The sequence below is a fragment of the Condylura cristata genome, unplaced genomic scaffold (assembly GCF_000260355.1).
Source record: "Condylura cristata isolate star-nosed mole 26May11 unplaced genomic scaffold, ConCri1.0 scaffold00015, whole genome shotgun sequence".
Classification (NCBI taxonomy): Eukaryota; Metazoa; Chordata; class Mammalia; order Eulipotyphla; family Talpidae; genus Condylura; species Condylura cristata.
Genome location: NW_004567116.1, coordinates 39045190 through 39064891, shown reverse-complemented (window position 1 = coordinate 39064891; position 19702 = coordinate 39045190). Strand labels below are relative to the sequence as shown.

At 38.2% G+C, this 19702-nt stretch overlaps 1 protein-coding gene across 1 annotated transcript in view; it reads left to right on the top strand.

Annotated features, from left to right (window-relative positions):
* Positions 1-3314: 3314 nt before the first annotated feature.
* PGM2L1 (phosphoglucomutase 2-like 1) overlaps positions 3315-19702 on the top strand; it is a 39039-nt gene continuing 22651 nt past the window's right edge. The window contains exons 1-3 of the mRNA XM_004683199.2: positions 3315-3883; positions 15611-15778; positions 19142-19248. Of these exons, the coding sequence (XP_004683256.1) occupies positions 3773-3883; positions 15611-15778; positions 19142-19248 (386 nt within the window). The 5' untranslated portion in view covers positions 3315-3772. The remainder of the gene's footprint in view (positions 3884-15610; positions 15779-19141; positions 19249-19702) is intronic.

Sequence of the window (19702 nt, the reverse complement as noted above, 5' to 3'; positions counted from 1 at the left end):
TTTTTTCTTACAGAGCTCGCTAGAGCTTATGACAAGCATTTTTTGTGAACAAGAAAATGCTTCTATTCAGAGCCTCACAGAGCAGAATGTTAATTTCCTCAATATTTAAAGTCGTAAAATAAGAGGGTAATGAGAGAGGTCCCAAGCTTTGCTCAGTGGTTGCACTTGAAGGAATTCTCAAGATTCTAGAGGGGAAGTCCATGAGGTAAAATAAACATAGAGACACTGGGATTCGTAGCCTCAAACAAGTTTCCTGGTCATAGTTTACAAGTGGGATGCAAAGCAAAAGTTGTCAGACTTTCCAAGACTGCTATGTTCCTGGACAACACAGGTGTTAGAGTTGTAAATGCTTTCTGTTTTCCCAGTACCATCCATATAAAGAATTCATGGAGTGGGGAATCTGTGGTATTAAGAAATTTTTAATTTCTGGCCACTCTGGCAGAATAAGCTTTAAGTCTCTTTAGCCTTTTTTTTTTTTTAATTTTTTTTTTCTATGAAGGATATTCTCTATCATAACCACAGCTAGGGTTGCCAGATTTAACAAAAAAAAAAAAAAAAATACATGACGCCTGGGAAAACACCAACAGAAATTAAAGGTTCTGAGCTCTCCCTTACTGGGAAAATCATTATATTCTCTCTTCTGGAAACACTTAAATACTGTTCTTGGATTTGATGAGTTCCTGGTCTCCTTGGTTACCTTCAACTCCTAAGCAATATGCTGAAGACATGGGGTATGTTTCTAGTAAATAATTTGTCTTCTGTGATCCTGCTAATTAAAGTATGGGCCAGTTGACCCTGGGATTGAATTTAAATTTGTATTTCTCTTGTTTTATATACTTGCCCTATATAATTTCATTTCTTTTTTTTTTAAAGATTTATTTATTTATTTGTACAGAACTGGGGTACAGGTCAGAGATGCAGAGGGTGAGAGGATTCAACAGAGAGAGAGTGGGGAGCACAACAGGCAGATCAACGAAGTACACTGCTGAGGGGAGCAGCGGGCGGGTCAGGAGAGGTCTGCCACGCCATGTGGTCACTTCCGGGGCAGGCGGGAATTGAACTCATGTGGAAGTGGTTTAGGTTTCTTTGTGCTGTGCTTTAACCCACTGCGCCACCAGGGAGGGCCATAATTTCATTTCTTAAAAGTGATTCAGTAGTGTTTCTCAAACTGAATTGACTTACATAAAGGACAACTTATCAAAATTAATATGCATATAAATTATCATCAGATCTTACTTAAAAGTATATTCTGATTCAGAAGCGTTGGGATGGGGCCTGACATTCTGTATTTCTTTTTTTTTTTTTTTTAAAGATTTATTTATTTATTCGCACAGAACTGGGGTACAGGCCAGAGATGTGGAGGGTGAGAGGATTCACCAGAGACAGAGGGGGGAACAGAACAGGCAGATCAATGAAGTACACAGCTGAGGGGAGCAGCGGGCGGGTCAGGAGGTCTGCCACACCATGTGGATCTCCTCCAGGGCAGGCAGGGATCGAACTCATGAGGAAGTGACTTAAGCTTCTTAGTGCTGTGCTTTAACCCGCTGCGCCACTAGGGAGGGCCCAACATTCTGTATTTCCTAATGAGCTCGCAGAGGATGCCAATACATTGGTCCTCCTATCACACTTGCTATGGTAGCCAGATTATGACTACCTATATTTTAAACAAACTTTTCGGGGAGATCTGCCATTTTAAAACAAACTTTTAGGGAGATCAACATTTTAAACAAACTTTTAGGGAGATCTGACAACCAACTGTCCATGGGTTTGAAATGCCCTCTACATTTTTCTCTATTTATACTAATTTTCCTTCCCTCAAAGTCCAATGCTAGTCCTTCCTTCACTTGCTGCTTTTATGACCAACCCAGACTTTAAATTCCTTAAGACTTATCTGCAGCAAGTATTTGTTATTTTTCATGGGCTCTCTTTTCTTGTATAAATAGTGTGTCCCCAGGCTTTTTATTTCTTTTCATTTTAGCGAATATGTTATACTGTAGCTTCATTACCTAATATAATGCTAGTGTAAATGTTTAATCATCTTGGACAATGAACGAAAATTTTTCCTCCAGGACTCAATGGCTGTTTCCCAGGTCTTGAGGGATTAAAAGATCCTAGTGACTTCAAAAAGGAAACACCTAACAGGTTAGCAAAAACTACAGCTCCTTAGTTTTCAGGAATTGGCACGACAGTCCTTTTGTACCTTGGTAGTTTGGGTTTTATTGTGACAAATGACACCTGAAAAAAAAAATAAACCCTGCATTTATTATTTTTATCTATGAACCTCAAAGCAGTCTAAAGCCATTAATTAAGTACTACAGCCATGGTGCAAATATTATTGCAGCCTTCTTATAAAAAAAAAAAAAAGCGACTGGGGAAGAGCTGTAAAATACTCGGTCGAAATTATAATACCAAACCAACAATCTCAGCTGCAGTGTAGTGTGAAAGGTAAGCACCTCGAAGCATCTCCCAGACCTCAAGGTGTGATGTGAAAAATACACATCCGTAGAGATTGTAACAGGGCAGGAAGATGACTCCAAAATAAGAAATGTAAGATTATTTCAATATTTCTATGGCCACTGCTCTTTGTATCTCTCGTGCTGTTTACGAATTCTTCTGTTCAGGTTAAATGCTGACCGTCCTTCACAACTTCCTTGACTATTTGTCGGTTCTCCCTACCTTCTAGTAGCGCTAGAACAAAAGGAAGTGCTAGAAGACGAGAATGCGACCAGGCTGGTACCGTGGTTCCATCACTTCTGTGTACCACCTCTGTGAAAATGTACTTCGGTCTCGCGGTGAGTTTTATGTGTTTGTAAAACGGGAGTGGCTCACGACCACCTACCTCACGGGATGAAACGATTCGTAAACTGTCGAGCATTAAAAGGCGTGGAAACCAGTAGTTCCCCAAACGGTACCAATTCTTGTTTAATTTAATTTAACATTGGCCCACACAGCGCCAATTAACCGGGACAGAGCGTGTCCACAGACAACAGCCCCGAGGCTTATCTTTTCCCTTTGAGGAAAGGGGTGCGGGACGGAGCTCCTTGGGAGTTGTAGTCTTAGCAGTGGTCTCCTCTGGCCTCCGGAAAAGAAAAGAACTACAACTCCCGTGAGGCCGAGCGGCTGCAGCCCGGCGCGCCCTCCCTCCAGACTGCTGTTAGAAGCACAAAACCGGGAAAGGCGGAGCAAGTGCGCGCCGTAGACCCGCTCAGTGAGCGCTGCGGGGGGGCGCGCGTCCAGGCCGTGGCGGTTGATCGAGAAAAAGAGAGGCGTCGGGATTGTAACAAGAATGAAGCACAGTGCACAGGGCAGATTAAAAATAAAAACCCCGCACCACCCCGGCGGGTTCTAACTCGTAGGGCTGCGCGCCCACTGGCGTCGGGACTGCAATCCACCGCTCGCGCCTCAATTCCGGGGGCTTAAATTAGCAGGGGCGGGGTCGGCAGCGCCGGGGCGGAGCCTGAGTGTGCGAGAGCGGCGACGGCTGCGGCCAGGACCCAGACATCTGGGACTGTTGTTCTCCTCGGGCGGGATCGCCACAGTCTCTTCGCCCAGAGACCTGGCGTTGATCTGGTGGGGAACGGATGGCCGTATCGCCCCTCTTTGCCGCTTCCTCAAAGCTGCGACGGGAGCTGGCGCTAACACTCTGCGGTTGGTGTCCGATGCCCTTCTGTGAGGAGGGGGCATCGGGACCCTGGTGAGCGCACGTCAGTCCCCTGCTCCCCGCAGCTCGGCGTCTTCACGGGCTCCCCAGACCCGCACGTCCCAATCTACCATGGCTGAAAACGCGGAGGGGGACCTGAACTCCAACCTGCTCCACGCCCCCTACCGCACCGGGGACCCTCAGCTAGACACGGCCATCGGGCAGTGGCTCCGTTGGGATAAGGTGGGTACCTGGTCATCTGTGTCCTCCCGCACGTTCTCCCACACATTATCCGCCCTTTTCTGTCCCCACCCTGTGCTCTGCAGGCTGCAGAGGAGGTGGCGAGGGCCGTGGGGCGGGGGCCGTGGGGCGAGGGCCGGAGGAGCTGGGCGTTGCCACCTACCTTTGCCTGGTCTGCCGCCCTTAGACCGCCCGAGTTGGTTAGGGATGTCTGCAGCCTCTTCCTTTTGCAGTGTGTCAAGTGGCAACCTCCCTTCCTCTTCCCACCCCTCCCTTCAAGTGCATGTCATATCTCAAAAAACAAAAATCATCGTCGCGAATTAATACCTTTCATAGAGCTATTTCTTTTCCCCCCTTCCTTCTCCCTTGACTTCCTGCTCTGCAAACCTGAACGTGGTTTTTTGGCACCCTTCTTGGACGTTTCTAACCGCTATCCGCTTTCATTCTGGTCTGGTGTGTTTCCATCTTCCGTCGCTAGGTAGTGGCTGGTCTTTTATCACTCCCTTTATTCCCTAGTATCACCTTTTGCTCTTCAGAAAGGTAAGGGTTCTCTTGCCTATTTCTTTATTTTACCAGGAGTTATTTTCTGGAAACTTCGTGTTCTTTAGGTGTTATATGATGCTTCAGATCGACAATTGCTTTCCCTTTACCAACCCTCTCCCCACCCCTTCAAGTCGTGGTGATTTCATCTTGTGCAAACATATGGAATGGATCTATGAGAGCCAGAATTAAAATGCAGCTATCTCACCTGTAAAAGCTCCTGGTGGGTCCAACACAGGAAGATGATCCAAGATTTTGCTTTGTCAAGTACATCTGTTGAAATAGAGACGACAACATATTTTAAATTGAATCAATAATACTAAATTAAGCAATCAGTATGGTAGTAGGCGAAATAATACTGTACAAAAGAATTTCCTAAAGTATTAGCTTTCTGAGATAGTTTTACTTTGTTCTGTCATTCATGCATTTAGCAATATTTATTGAGTACTGGGTAATGTTCCAGGACCTGTTAGCACCAGGAAATACCAGTGGTGAGGAAGTTAGGACGGGTACCTGCCATCAACAAGCCTTCAGTTAGCAGATAAAAACCAACATATAAGCAAGTACAATGAGTTAGTAGTACTTGGCCATATCCATTTGGACCTTCTAATTCTTTCTTTCGAGTTTACACCAGTGCTACTCAAATCTTAAATGCCCGGGCATGTTAAAATGCAGAATCTGAATTAGGAGGCTTGGGGTGGGGCCCCATGTGATAACCAGTGCTGTTGGTCTAAGGATCACACTTTGGTGGCAAGTCTAGAATGCACTGAATGAAATACTGAATGGGAGCACTAATGCCTTTATTGCATTTGAATTGATAATTCATATTTGTGTTGTATTTGCAGTTGATTTGAATAATTTACATATATTTAAATCAAGTGCAAAATCTGTGCTATTCCATTAATTATCATAAAGATATGTAAAATAAAATGAAAGCATGAAGGCCATTCTGGTGTTATTTATTAAATGCCTGCTGTGGATGTAGTTATTAGTTGCGGAAGGATACAAAAGAAGTGAGATTCAAAGAATGCTCTTTTGCTTTTAGTTCATTAGGGAAGAGGAAACCATAAATTTGGCTCACAGCAAAATGTTAGCTACTGCAGACAGACTCTATAAATATATACCTATGAATCTATATAAATATCTCCAGCTGGAAAAACTAACAATTGACTATGATCCTTATATAATAATAATTGTTTATCTGTAAAGCCTCTGCTTTCATTGGAATTGTCAGAAAATGAATGTGGTTGCTCTTATGTCTCCCTAAAGTGAAAGGGAAACTGGTGAAATTCAAAGAGACCTGTAGCGTTCCAGCAGAATTTAATTTACTAGTAACTATTACGTAGCCAAAGCCTTTGTTCCTTCAACAGTAGGACTTTGTTTTTCATTGCCGTAGTCAAGATCTTTTATTTTTATTTTATTTAGGTGCCAGTGTTGACTTACACTTTAATGAATCTCTTTTTAAAAAAGATTGCTTGAATTAATTAATATTCATTAACATTCTGTGTGCTGTGCCTAGGTACTATTGGTATATATTGAAAGGTAAAATCACTATCAAATGCAAATACATGTAAAAAGATAATGCTAGGGTAATATTGGTGGCAATTAAATGGTTTATAGGCAGCCAGTTCTTACAGGACTTCAAAAGAGTGACCTGTGGACTGGGATAGTCAATGAAAACCTTAAAGAAGGTGGGGTACATATTTTAAAATGAGAACCTTAATGGAAAAGATATTCTTGATTTATATTTTTATGTGCCTGCTACGTATTGCACACTGCCTGAAACCTGTGGGAGATACAAAGATGAATTACATCTTTAAAGTACCTAGAAAAAAATATAAAACAAGAGCAGATATAATATAGGGAACAAGTGATAAATGCCCTGGACAGAGGAATGTATTTAAATAATTTTAATATTTCACAAAAATAAAATAAGTCCTTCATTGATCCCTCTCTTACTGGGAGAGATTACTCTGAATTGGTAAATAGGGAATTACCTACTGTAGACTGATAGTGTAGTTAAAGTATGCTATCTCCAAGGCCACTGACTTGTCTATGCAGAAATACAAAGTAATAGCTCCAACTTCAGCATTTATTACATTACATGTTCACAACATATGTAGTCTGTCAACATAGAGAAACTAGGGTTAAAACCCAGTTAATATCTATTTAGTGAAAAAGAAATCTACCAAATTCCAGTAATTCTTAATGACTCTAGTAAGGCACACAATAAGTTACAAATCAAAAGTAATTTTGCTATCTGCCTGGGTTACCAAATTATTATTTTTTTAATTGATTCATTTTTTATTGTGGTAAGATTTGGATACCCTTATCAGGTAGTACCACCACAGTGCACTGACCACCAGCTCCCCCGTAGTCAGCCACCACAGTTGGTTGCTATTCCTTCCCTCATTGTTCTTACTTCTATTCTACCTCACTTTCTCCCCATTTTGGTGCTTCAGTTCTGTGGTCAGCTATCAAAGGTTAGTGTTTAAGCTAGTCTTTATCTGACTTAGTTACTTTATGCTCCATATATCAGTGACACCGTCCAGTATTTATCTTATTCCTTCCGATTTATTTCATTTTGCATTATCCCTTCTAGTTCAGTAAATCCATGTTGCCACAAAAAGATCCTTTTTGCTCTCTGAGTAATATTCTATTATGTATATATACCACACCTTCTTGATCCACTCATTTATTTTGGGACACTTAGATTGTTTCATAATTTACAATATCTGTTTTAAATAGTGCTACATTAGCATGGGAGTACAAGTTTCCTTTTAAATTGGTATTTTGAATTTCTGGGGTAGATGCCGAGGAGTGGAATTACTAGATCAATTGGCAGATCCATTTTTAGTGCAAAATTGTCAGTTTTAGCCTTAGTGGGATAGACTACTTTGAAAAGTCTTCATGAAAAAAGTGTTATTTGTGTTAAGCTTTCAGAATTAAAATTTTGTCTGTAACATTGAGAGTAGCCTATTATTAAGCAGAGCTAGAAACTAATGTGAGTGCTTAGAACACTTGTTTCTGCTTTAACTTAGGGTATATAGAAAGACACTGTAGACACCAGGTATTAGAAGGTGTCTTGAATAAAGGTATTTGTGTTAAAAGGAAACGGTATTTATTGGAGTACCCAACGGTACCCCATGAGTTTCTATGTGATGGCATTCTGTTGGTAAGTTTACTATAATTTACCAAGTTCTGACTCTCTGGGGTCTGTCTCTAGATTGATTTATTAGCTCATCTTGTCTCAGGGTGGACTCCCTTCCCTTAATGTCTTGGAAGTGATGTCTGAATTCAGAGTGCTATTTTTTTTTTAACTTACAGGACAGATATAATATCTAAGTGGATTTGTTTCTAGTTGGCATTTTCTAGCTACATCATAAGGGGAGTCAAAGAATCAGACTTATAGTGGTTACAAAATCAAAACCCAGGGAGTCAGAAATATGGCATAAATGTTTAACAATATCAGCCTGTAATAAATGAATGTATCCATCTCCATGTGGCAATAGCTTGCTTCTGGAACCCAACAAAACTGTAGATCAAGGTGTTCCTCCTCCAAGCAATACATACATGACTTTGCTACACTGCTCTCTCCCCTCTCTGCTCTAGGAATGACCAAGACTCCCATCTCCTTTTATGCCTTTGGTGTTTTTGTACATTCTATCAAATTACAGGCGGCTCCTGCTGACCTAGAAGCCAGTATCTCTTTAACATCACAACTCTCTCCCGTTTCTGTTCCACTGTAAATATTAACTTCTTAAAGTAGTCTTATAGCCAAGATATTAAGCTCTGACCAAGTGTAAGTGGGTGGGTGACAGTGAGATGGGACACAAGGCACGCAACTGCTCAGCCAGGTAGCTATAACAGTGGCCATTATATTTACTGGCAATAATGTGGAGTCAGGATCTCCCTGGTGGCACAAGGGGTTAAGTCTCAACACTATTAAGATATCACCAACCATTGAGACATGATCTTGACCCCCGGCCAGGGAGCTGGTTCACATGGTGCAGCAGACCTCTCCTGTGTTGCTTGCTACTCCCCTCAGCAATGTATTTTACTAAATCTGCCTTTTCTGCTCCCCACTGGGTCTCTGGTGAGTCCATTCACCCCCGTGCACTTCTGTTCTACACCCCGGTTCTTGTATGCATATATAAGTAAAATAAATCTTTAAAAAGTAATAATATGGGGACAGGAATTAGCCTTGGCATCTTGAGAAATAGTGACTAGAATATTCTGGTGTCAGAATTAGGTCTATGTGAGAAAAAAGTAGACTGTACAGTAAAAGATGAGGTTAGTTAGGCTAGCATTATAGAAAGACTGAAAGTAGAGGGGAAAAAAAGACTTCGATCTAAACCAGTGATTTTTCAGACAGCTAGTAATAAGTTTTTTTTTTCAAGGAAAATATACAGGTTTCAAAAAAAGTAATGAATAAATTCCCTCTTAAATCATCATTGTATGATGGAAAGTATACCTAACCTTTACAAAGTTAATTTCATTATATATGGACCCAAGGAAGTTGTGGAAATTATTCAGTTGTAGTAGAACTTGGATCAAGCTTACATCTGCCACCAAGTTCAATCCAGTTCTTATGCTAGTCTACATTACATTTTTCTGTTCTCATTTTTCTAGTGCCTTCCTTAATTTGACATTTAATGAATGAAGGTGAAGAATATATATGATTCATTAATTTTTGGAAATTCTAGTACTTTTTCTTGGATTAATTTGTATAATGTTCCAAATTTTGTAAAATTATATATGTTTCATTCGCTATTCAACAGCAACCCTGCATGGTTGACAAGTGTAGTAGTTATCTCCATATTTCTAAGTAAAGAAACAGGCTCAAAAGGGGAGAGTTGGACCTAAGTCTTTTGTCCTTTACTGTAGTTTTTCTTAACATAATGAGTCTATAATTCAGAGAACATCATAAGCCAAATTTCAGAGACCTCATTAAATTTATTTTACTGGCTTTTGTAAAATCTGAACTAGGGTGTATGTAATATTCTGCAGAATAAGTTGCCATGGAATTTTTTAAAGAACTGATTTGCTGTTCAACATTTGCTTTGATCTCCTTGGTAACAATATTTCTATCTCTGTCCAAGAAATTGAGTATATATAAATAAGGGTTTAGATTTATTTTCCTCTAAGAAGTAAAATTATTTTTCTTTACAAAATTCTTATACTTCTCCTTGGCTTAGATCTTTTTATGTTGAGTTTATTTTAATTTTTATTTAATTTAAAAAATTACGTGCTTATGATACAAATGTAGTACAAACGGGATTATAATGGATAGCAATGCTCCTAATTGCTTCTTCTCATCCTCAGTTTTTTCTTAGAAGCCATTTAACTGTCTTTAGTTATTCTCATCTTTATCATCAAGACAAAATAATGTTCTAGTGCCACTATTCCTTGATTTCTCTCAAAGGTTTAGTTTATTTGTCAAGTACTTGTTTTGAAAAATGGGAATTCACATTATTTTTTACGCTTCCTAAATCTCAATAGTTATGCTCTTTGTTTTAGTTATTCTTTTGAAAGTTCAAATAATACATAGTAATGCCTACTAAGTCTGCAGGACAAAAAGCCCAACTCACATAGAACTCCCAATTGGCCATTCTATTTAAGAAGACTACATATGCAAAAACGGGGCAAACTTGACCAGCTTTCCAGGATAATCTGTGGGTATCAGTGACTAGCCAAGAACCAAGTAATGTAAAGAGATGCATGAAAAATATGCTAAACAAAGCAGTGGACCCAGGGGGGAAAATGAGGTAAATCAGGGAACATAAGAACTTAAAATTTTTTAATTTAAATTAGAAATATAGTTGTTCCATCAAATAAGGAAAGATGCTGTGAGAAGTAAGAACAGGAAACAAGAATGAACTCTGGGAAATTAAGGGAGGAAAAATGGCTGCATTGTTCCACCCGGGGTAAGAGGCAATACAAAAATATAACAGTTAAAGGTGAGAAGACCTTGACTGGTAAAGTAAATGGGATAAAAAGAAAGCTAACATGAAGGAATTACCCCAATGAGCCCATCAATGTAAAGAACTCCGTGACAACAGTGCACTAGGTCCACATGGAGTTTCAACAAATGTGTCTTGGAAAAAAATGTAACATTTATTGCATCAGTGATAAAAAGCTGCAAGTTGTTAATGATACATTGAAGATGGCATGTTATTTCTGACAACATCAACAAAAAGAAACAGCAATCTACTAATGGAGAGGAGGAAGGGAAGGAAAGGGAAGCCCAGAAGGAAGAGAGGGAGACCTGAATAAGCAAGTCACCATCCAAAAATGAAACAAACTAAACTGTGGTATGATTTTGCATGGTTCACTGATAGAACTTATGAAAAAATGGATTTGAGGGTACAGAGACACCCTCGGGAGATATAAAGTAGGCCTGAAGAAAAGAAAGTTTTATCTGAACCCACTACTGGCGCCTTTAGTGAACAATAGTGTTAGCCTAGTGCTTACCTTATTTTCAATTTTCAGGATCAACCGAAGACAAAACACAAGATTTAAATTTTAATTTTGGTGAAAAGCACACAGACATTTTTTAAATTGACAATTCAGTAGTGTTAAATATATTTCTATTTTATGAAACAGACCTCTAGAATTTTTCCATCTTGCAAATCTGAAATTCTGTATTTTTTTATGAGTCCTCCATTCCTCCTCTCACTCTCACTACCCCGCACCCATCCCTGGCCACTGGACTTACTGTTTCTATGAATTTGACTATTTCAGATTCCTCTTTTAACTGGGATCGTACAGTATTTGTCTTTCTGTGGCTGACTTATTTCAAATGTCAGCCATTAGCAAATGTCCTCAAAGTTCATGTTATAGCATATGACTGTATTTTCATATTAAAGACTAAATAAAATATATAGACCCCATTTTGTTTCCCATTCATTCACCAAAGGACATTTGGGATGCATCTGCCTCCTGTCTGTTGTGCATAATACTGCTATAAAGCATGGGTGTGCAAATATCTTCAAAAGATCCACTTTATACCCCAATGTAGGATTGCTGGGACAAAATGTAGGTGTTTTCAAATGTCATGTGAAACAAAACATGATTTGGGTTTTGACTTATTGTGCGTCGCTTCATGCTACTTTCAGTCCTTCAGAAATTTGTTGAAATCTCACCTATTGATCCTTTCCCAGTTCTTTTACATGTCGAGTTTATTCTTTTTATTCCTTTACTGTTATTTCAATAAGTTCTCAGGATGCAAAGCCAAGTACTTGACTCTTTCATTTTCAATAAATGAAATTAATTCCTTTCCCTCCCAAGTTAAAGATGTACTTGAAACTAGATGGAACCAAAATGCCCTTTAATAGACTAATGGATAAAGAAACAATAACTGTTATTTAGTAATTTTTAAAATGAGTTTTCAAGCCACATCAACACAGAGGAATCTTTTATGCATACTACATAGTGAAAAAAGGCACACACAATAATATTCCAATTGTATGTCATTTTGAAGAAAGTAAAACTTCTAGGGGAAGAAATGGAGTACAATGGAGTTTTTGGGCAGTGAAGTTGTCCTGCATGATGCAACAGTGTTGGACACTGGGTGTATCTATTTGTCTGAACCCACAGAGCTGTACAACAAAACCAGTGAGCCCTAATGTAAACTGGGGACTTGAGTTCATAATAATCTATCCATATTGGATCAATGACAGCAAGTGTACTACTCTAATAGGAGATGTTAACAACAGAGGAAACTGTGAAGGGAAGATTTATAGGAATTCCCTGTATTGTGTGCTCAATTTTCCGTAAGCCCACAAAACCTACAACTATATGTGAAATCACTTATGAATTTTAAAATATGTATAGCGTGCACTTGAAAAGGTAGAAATTCAAGTTTTAAAAGGTTTTGCTTCTTTCCCACTTAAAATTCTCCAAATAAGTAGGCCTCTTTGCCCTATTTTTTTCTTTCATAAAAGATGAAAGTTTCTTGTTTCTTGTTTTATTTCTTCAGGTTTTTTACAAGGACATTTCAGAGCTTATTTGGATATGTTTTTGAACTAAAATATTTTCTCCATTACTTTCTTCGTTCCTATTTGAAAAATCAGAAACATCATGAAACCCAAGAAAAAGAAATTTATCTTCATTTGATACTGCCATATTTTACTTATAATATATATTGAATTAGCAAAAATATTAGATTTTATGGTCCCTCCCTTGACAATCTAAATTATATTTCTTTCATCTCTCCTTGTGGAGAGATAGCATAATTGATTTGTCATTTTTTAACATGTTTTATATGTCTTCTCTGCTTAGAAATGTTTATCCTCCAAGTAAAATTTCATTAGTGATTTAGTACAAATTTTATTCATAGAATGTTTTCTTTTTCATGGGTCAATTGTTCTTTGTGTTTTTACTAATTGGTACTGAATTTGCTGCCCTCTGGTGTTAGGAATTAATAAAAATAATAATTAATGCTGGCGAGGGAGAATACACAGGTAGTGAGTATATTTGATCTTGCCTGAGATCTTTAACCCCAAATAATTTAATGAGCACCTATCTTACCAAATAAAACTATGAAATGATCAAGTCAGTGCCTAAAAGAGTATAGAAAGTAAAAACAAACAAAAAAAAATACTATGCTTCTCACATACATAAAGGCATTTTAGCTTTCAACTAACCAGAACCTACCTTGTTAGAAAAGTAATGTTGTTATTTTGTGATATTTGCTTCAGAAATTTCTTGTGTCATTTTCCCTCTGGACCATTTCATTATTTTATGTAAGTAAAAATTAGGAGAAAACCTTACAATCCACCAATAGGAAAAAGGATAAATAAACTGGAACACTGCGGCCATTAAAAAGAATAGTATAGATCTGCATATACTGAAAGAATCTCAGAGATATGTTGAGAGAGAAAAGCAAGTTGTAGAACATCATGTACAACTTAATACCATATAAAATAAAGGAAGTTAAAGCAAAATGACTCCTATACATGTGTAAATGTAGAATTTTTGACTAAGGAAAATGAGTTGATATCATTCATAATTAATAATTTAAAATACAAAGAACATTTAGGTAAATGATCAACAGACTGACAATGGTTTTTAAGCCAGTAGGTATTCAAAGACAGGAAGACTATGTAAGAAGTAGAATTTGAGCCTGGCTCTTGAAGGATAAATAGGATGTGGATAGATGATGAACTAGTAGTTTGGAGGGAGAGGGAGATCTCTAGGGGAGAGGAAAAGGGAAAGGGAGAAGGTCCAGTCACCAAGGTGGAGTTGAAGCTGATGAAGCTGGCAGGGTGTGGCATCTGTCACATCTGGACCCAGGGACTGCAACACTGTAACAGGGCAGTCTTACCAAGCCAGCTGCCACCTGGATGGCAGGGGGCTGCAGGGACCCCCAAACAGGGAAAACAAAGGCTTGATGCCTGGTGGGCTGATAAGGAAGCTACTTTCACAAGACCTCCAATGAGAAAGTGAGCAAGCCCAAATGCATCACTCCCTATTAAAGCCTCCCACCCCTTTCCCAGCAGCCAGCTCATTCAGCATGCCAGGGAGGAGTTCAGATCATGGCGCTGCACAGGCATCCTCCCCTTCAGCTAAGGGAGTGCTAGACAAGGGGTGTCTGCACCAGGACACACCTACAATTTTACTATTTCTTCCACATATTTTCTGGGTATAGAAAAAAACCCACACTGCCAGGTTTTTTTTTTCAGTGCATTAAAAATATAATCCCGGGCCCTCCCTGGTGGCTCAGCGCATTAAAGCACAACACTAAGAAGTTTAAGCCACTTCCGCATGAGTTCGATCCCCACCTGCCACTGCAGGTGATCCACATGGCGGCAGACCTCTCCTGACCCGCCCGCTGCTCCCTTCAGCAGTGTACTTGGTTGATCTGCCTGTTCTGCTCCCCACTCTGTCCCTGGTGAATCCTCTTACCCTCCGCATCTCTGGCCTGTGCCCCAGTTCTGTATGAATAAATAAGTCTTTAAAAATATAGATATATAATCCCATTGCTCAAATTTACATTATTTTTGAAAAATCAACTTAGACTGACTTATTGCTTTAAAGAAATTATATTGCAGATATGGTTTATATACTTCCTTTCTTAATATTATGTATTTTCTTAATGCCATTAAAATTCAAATGTGGGTTTTAATATACTGTTCTAATGGTACCAAGCTTCTAACCATGACTTAGTCTTTTTGGTAGCTACGCCCCATCCAGGTGCCATCCGTGAGCCACCCTGAGTTACCTCATTAGAACATGAGTTCTTACACTTAAGAAATTCTAAGAATCTGAGGAGCTGTGTCAAAAACTGGGGGTAGTAACTATTACTTGTTTTTCTGTTACTTCATATTATGTCCTGCTTCACAATCCTTGTTTGACTGAACTTTCAGTCTCATAAACCTACATTTAACACTAAGACTTTCATATGGTCAACTTACACTGTAGATAAATTGAATGGTTTTCTGTGACTTTAAAGAACACTAAGTCTCAACTGGTCATTCTGAATTACAAAGGTTTAGGTATACGGTGAGTAGGCATGTTTTGATGGCATTTATCCAGTAGCTTCCATATTTCTTTTAAGTCTTAATATAGATCTTATTTATGTTCCCTTTGATTAAGAACTTTTTTCTGAATCCATCATTCTTAAATTTATTTTAAAAAATTTTTTTAAGATTTATTTACTTGTGCATACAGAACTGTGGTACAGGCCAGAAGGGCAGAGATGGTGAGAGGATTCACCAGAGACAGAGTGGGGAGCAGAATACTCAGATCTTCGAAGTACACTGCTGAGGGGAGCAGCGGGCAGGTCAGGAGAGGTCTGCCACGCCAGGTGGTCTCCTCCAGGGCAGGCGGGGATCGAACTCATGCGGAAGTGGCTTTAGCTTCTTAGTGCTGTGCTTTAACCCGCTGCGCCACCAGGGAGAGCCCTAAATTTATAAATTTTTAAAAAACTCTTGAATATTGAAAAAATACTGTGATAAGTTAGAGATACAGAAATTGTCATCAATAGGCCCTAGGTCCTTTGGGACTCAGTAAATGGTGGGTATTATTTTTTTACACATAATAGTACCAGCAGGTAGCACTGTGGAATTTATAAGAACTGTGGAACTTGTGATATATGCTCAGTACTTACTGACTCCTCAGAAGGGCTTCATACTAGGACTTTGCTTGTGATCCAGATTAAGTTTTAATACTTTTTTATTTTAATAGAATCCTAAAACAAAAGAGCAAATTGAAAATCTCTTACGGAATGGGATGAACAAGGAGCTACGAGATCGTCTTTGTTGCCGGATGACTTTTGGGACTGCAGGACTTCGTTCTGCTATGGGGGCAGGATTTTGCTATATTAATGATTTGACAGTAATACAGTCAACACAGGTAATTATTACATATGCACTATCACCTTTTTTTTTTTTTTTTGCTTTATAAATTAGGTAGTACTTTTTAAAATAAACATCCAAGAAGTAAGCTAAAAATGTAGAATAAATTCTGACCTTTGGTCTTGCTTCAGGTTTCCCTTAGAACTATTTGTTGTTAATGTCACATACTAACTTTCTGATTGAGTTATTTTGGTTGTCATTATTAACTTCTTGGCAATGTTGCTTTACATTTGAATCCAGGAAATGATAAATGACATTTCTAATTAATACAAGAAACAAACTTAAAAAGATGATAATGGTCCAGTTTGGCAAAAAGCTGCTGATAAAGATGAACCAGTCTATGGTTTGCCTTGTATACCTTTGAAAGTTCTTTAAGACATTGTGTAGTGTGATAAAATTTTATTTCTCCCATTTTTTATGCAATTTACTCTAGAATCAAGTTACTTCTCTTTCCAGTAAACCTTCCTCACCACTTTAAGGAGCCACCCTTTGAGGCCAATAATGCATTTGGCATATATTAAAAATTGTTTTGGACTAGAGAATTGTTCAGTACACAGAATCCTACTCAATAATTGATAATTCCAAACAGTTAGCTTTTTACTTTTGTTCTAAGTGAATTATCTAAGGCAAAGACTGATGGCAGAGGGTGGGGAAGAAGGTCTGCAAAATGAATGAATACCTGCTGCCTCCTCCATTTCTGTTGTTCCTCCAGAAATGCTTCTGCTCATTCTTTTATATATTGGGCGTCCTAATAAATTTCATTTTAAATGACGATTTTTTGACTTCATAAGAAGGGAATGGAGGAAGAAGGATTTGAATACAGCTTCTATGGAAGTACAAAATTTTATAAGAGTTTGGACTCTACTGTGCAAGGTTAAAAGCCCTTTTTCAGCTCCAAATATGGGGAGAAGAAGATAAGATGGATATTCATGCCAGACAATAACATATTGTGTGAGGTTCTTGGATAATATCATCAGAGATAAAATTGGTGAACCTAGCCAATTTGGACTATATTAAGCACGTGTAAAATCATGTGCACAAATACACCATAAAGAGCAGGTTGGACAGAAGTTGAAACAATCATGACAGAAGTGGCCAGAAGTCATTGGGGTCTCATTTGGTGCTGCCACACAGTTACTTAGCAGTTACTGAAGACCAGGGTCTTCAGTAAATCAGCACAATTTAACTTGGGCTTTATATATATATTATATCATTCTTCATTTTGTACATTTTTCCATCTCAGTTGTAATCCCCATGGGCTTCCCATTACCAGTTCACCCGTGTGCCATCACCACAGGCCAGTGCTCTCTTCAACGTGGGGTTTTTAAATTTTATTTTGCGTTGAGTAGCTTCATTCATGTCATTAATTGAAACTTCAGTCTTATTTTATCTCCTCTTTTCTGTGAAGAGCTGTTCAAAGACAAAAATGGCAATGGAATCTACATTTCAGAGTTGTTTTAAGGATTGGATATAGCAATATCTGTGGAAGTTTTTAATTAAATTTATGTATTTATATATATTTTGTATCATTGTTTAAACAACACCCTCCCACTGTAGTCCCCCTAGAATTTCCTCCTGGAATTCACTTGTCACTTGTGCACCATCACTACAGTCCCCTGTGCTCCTCCCTCCCTCCTTCTAATCCCTCCCTTTCCTCTGCAAGATGTCTCTGGTTTATAATTGTCTATTTTTGTTTTGTTTTGTATTGTTACTATTTTTTTTCTTTAATGTCTTACTTGGTTTCCCTATATTACTCCTTTAGGTGAAATCATCTGATATTTTTCTTTTTCCTTCTGGCTCATTGCACTGAGCATAATTCCTTCTAGCTCCATCCACGTTGCTGCAAATGGCATTATTTTATCTTTTTGATTGCTGAGTAGTATTCCATGGTATATATATATACCACATTCTTCGTGACTCAGTCATCTATTTTCAGGCATTTGGATTGTTTCCAGGTTTTACCTATTTTAAGTAGTGCTTCAATAAACATAGGGGTGCAGGTATCCATTTGAATTAATATTTTTGTGTTTTTTGATACATCTCTAGAAGTAGATTTGCTGGGTCACGTGATAGCTCCATTTTTTTTTTTTAAGATTGATTTATTTATTCATACAGAACTGGGGTACAGGCCAGAGATGCGGAGGGTGAGAGGATTCACCAGAGACAGAGTGGGGAGCAGAACAGGCAGATCGACGAAGTTCACTGCTGAGGGGAGCAGCGGGCGGGTCAGGAGAGGTCTGCCACACCATGTGGTCACCTCCGGGGCAGGCGGGAATCAAACTCATGAGGAAGCAGCTTTAGATTCTCAGTGCTGTGCTTTAACCCGCTGCGCCACCAGGGAGGGCCGATAGCTCCATTTTTAATGATCTGAGGAACCTCAAAAATATGGCTTTCCATAGTGGCTATATCAGTTTGCATTCCCACCAGCAATGTAGGAAAGTTCCTTTTTCACCACATCCTTATCAGTATTTGTTGTTGCCAGTTTATTTGATATATACCATTCTTACTGGTGTAAGGTTGATTTCTCATTGTGGTTTTGATTTGCATTTCCCTGATTATAAGGGATGTTGAACATTTTTTCATATGCCTGTTAGTCATTTGCGTTTCTTCTTTGAAGTAATGTCTTTTAAGTTCTTTTGCCCATTTCTTAACTATAACAATATGAAGTGTTATTTTTTTTTTGAGAATGAAGTATTTATTAAACATGTCATTTATAAGATAGCTAAATGGTTTTTGTTTATCATTGTGATATTTTAATAGTAAATACTTCATTTCATTTTTCAGCAATCTTGACTGAAATTTTCATAGTTTATTAGATTTGTTTTCCCTGAGATTTTAAAGCCAAGGAATTACAAATAGGGCTAGCCAGCCTAAGAAATGGTCTAATGAAGTTTTCCAGTTTCAATCAAAAATGTTTGTGTCATAAATAGGTCAGATCTTTTATTTAGTTCACCAGTCTTAGGATTTAGCAAGGACCTAAAATGATTAAAATTTTGTTTTCTAGAGACCAGAAGCAAGAAACAACTTCTTGTGACTCTTCTAACAGTTTTTGTTTAGCATACTGAATCTCATGCCCCCATCTTTTTTCCTACATTTTTCTATATAAGATTGGCTTTAACGGTTCCTTAATTCTATTGTCTCTGATATTATAAATATGTCTGGAACACTAGGAAGTAAAGATTTGTCATCTGATATTTGTTTGATCAGTATTGTTCCCACATTAGCAAACATAGGCTTAAAGGCGGGGAACCAGTTCCCTAGGAACCAAGAAGCTATACAATAACAGAAAAATAAAAGATTTTCAGCCATAGAAAATGCAGGCATTAGTCAGGAGCTAATCTTTTGTGTTTATCTGCTTCAGGGGATGTACAAATACCTTGAAAGATGTTTCTCAGACTTCAAGCAGAGAGGCTTTGTTGTTGGATATGACACCCGGGGTCAAGTAACTAGCAGCTGTAGCAGCCAGAGGTACAGTGTTAATTGTTTCAGAGGTTAAATTGGATTGGAATAAAACCTTAAAACAAATTTAAGTTTCTGAAAAAGGAAACTGTCAAATAGCAATGTGATCACCTGCTATGTTTATTCTAGAGCGTAAATAGAAGCATTTCAAATAAAAGTTTAAAGCTTTTACAGGAAGGAGTAAAATTTTCAAACATAGATCATTAAAACATAAAATCGTTATGACTTTAATGTTTGTCAAAAGCACTGGGTAAGAGAAATTATGTAGCTGGTAATTTCTTATTATATAGTCCTGTTGATTCACCTTAAGGTATATTCACATTAGGTAATCATAATATAGTGATACTTTTTCTCAGAGGGTAATTTGCATTTTACTTTCCTCTTTTTTTTTTTTCTTGCCTTCCTCTGGTTTTATTTCTTAGCAAAAGAGCCATCAAAAGATGAAAGAGGAAAAATAAATTAA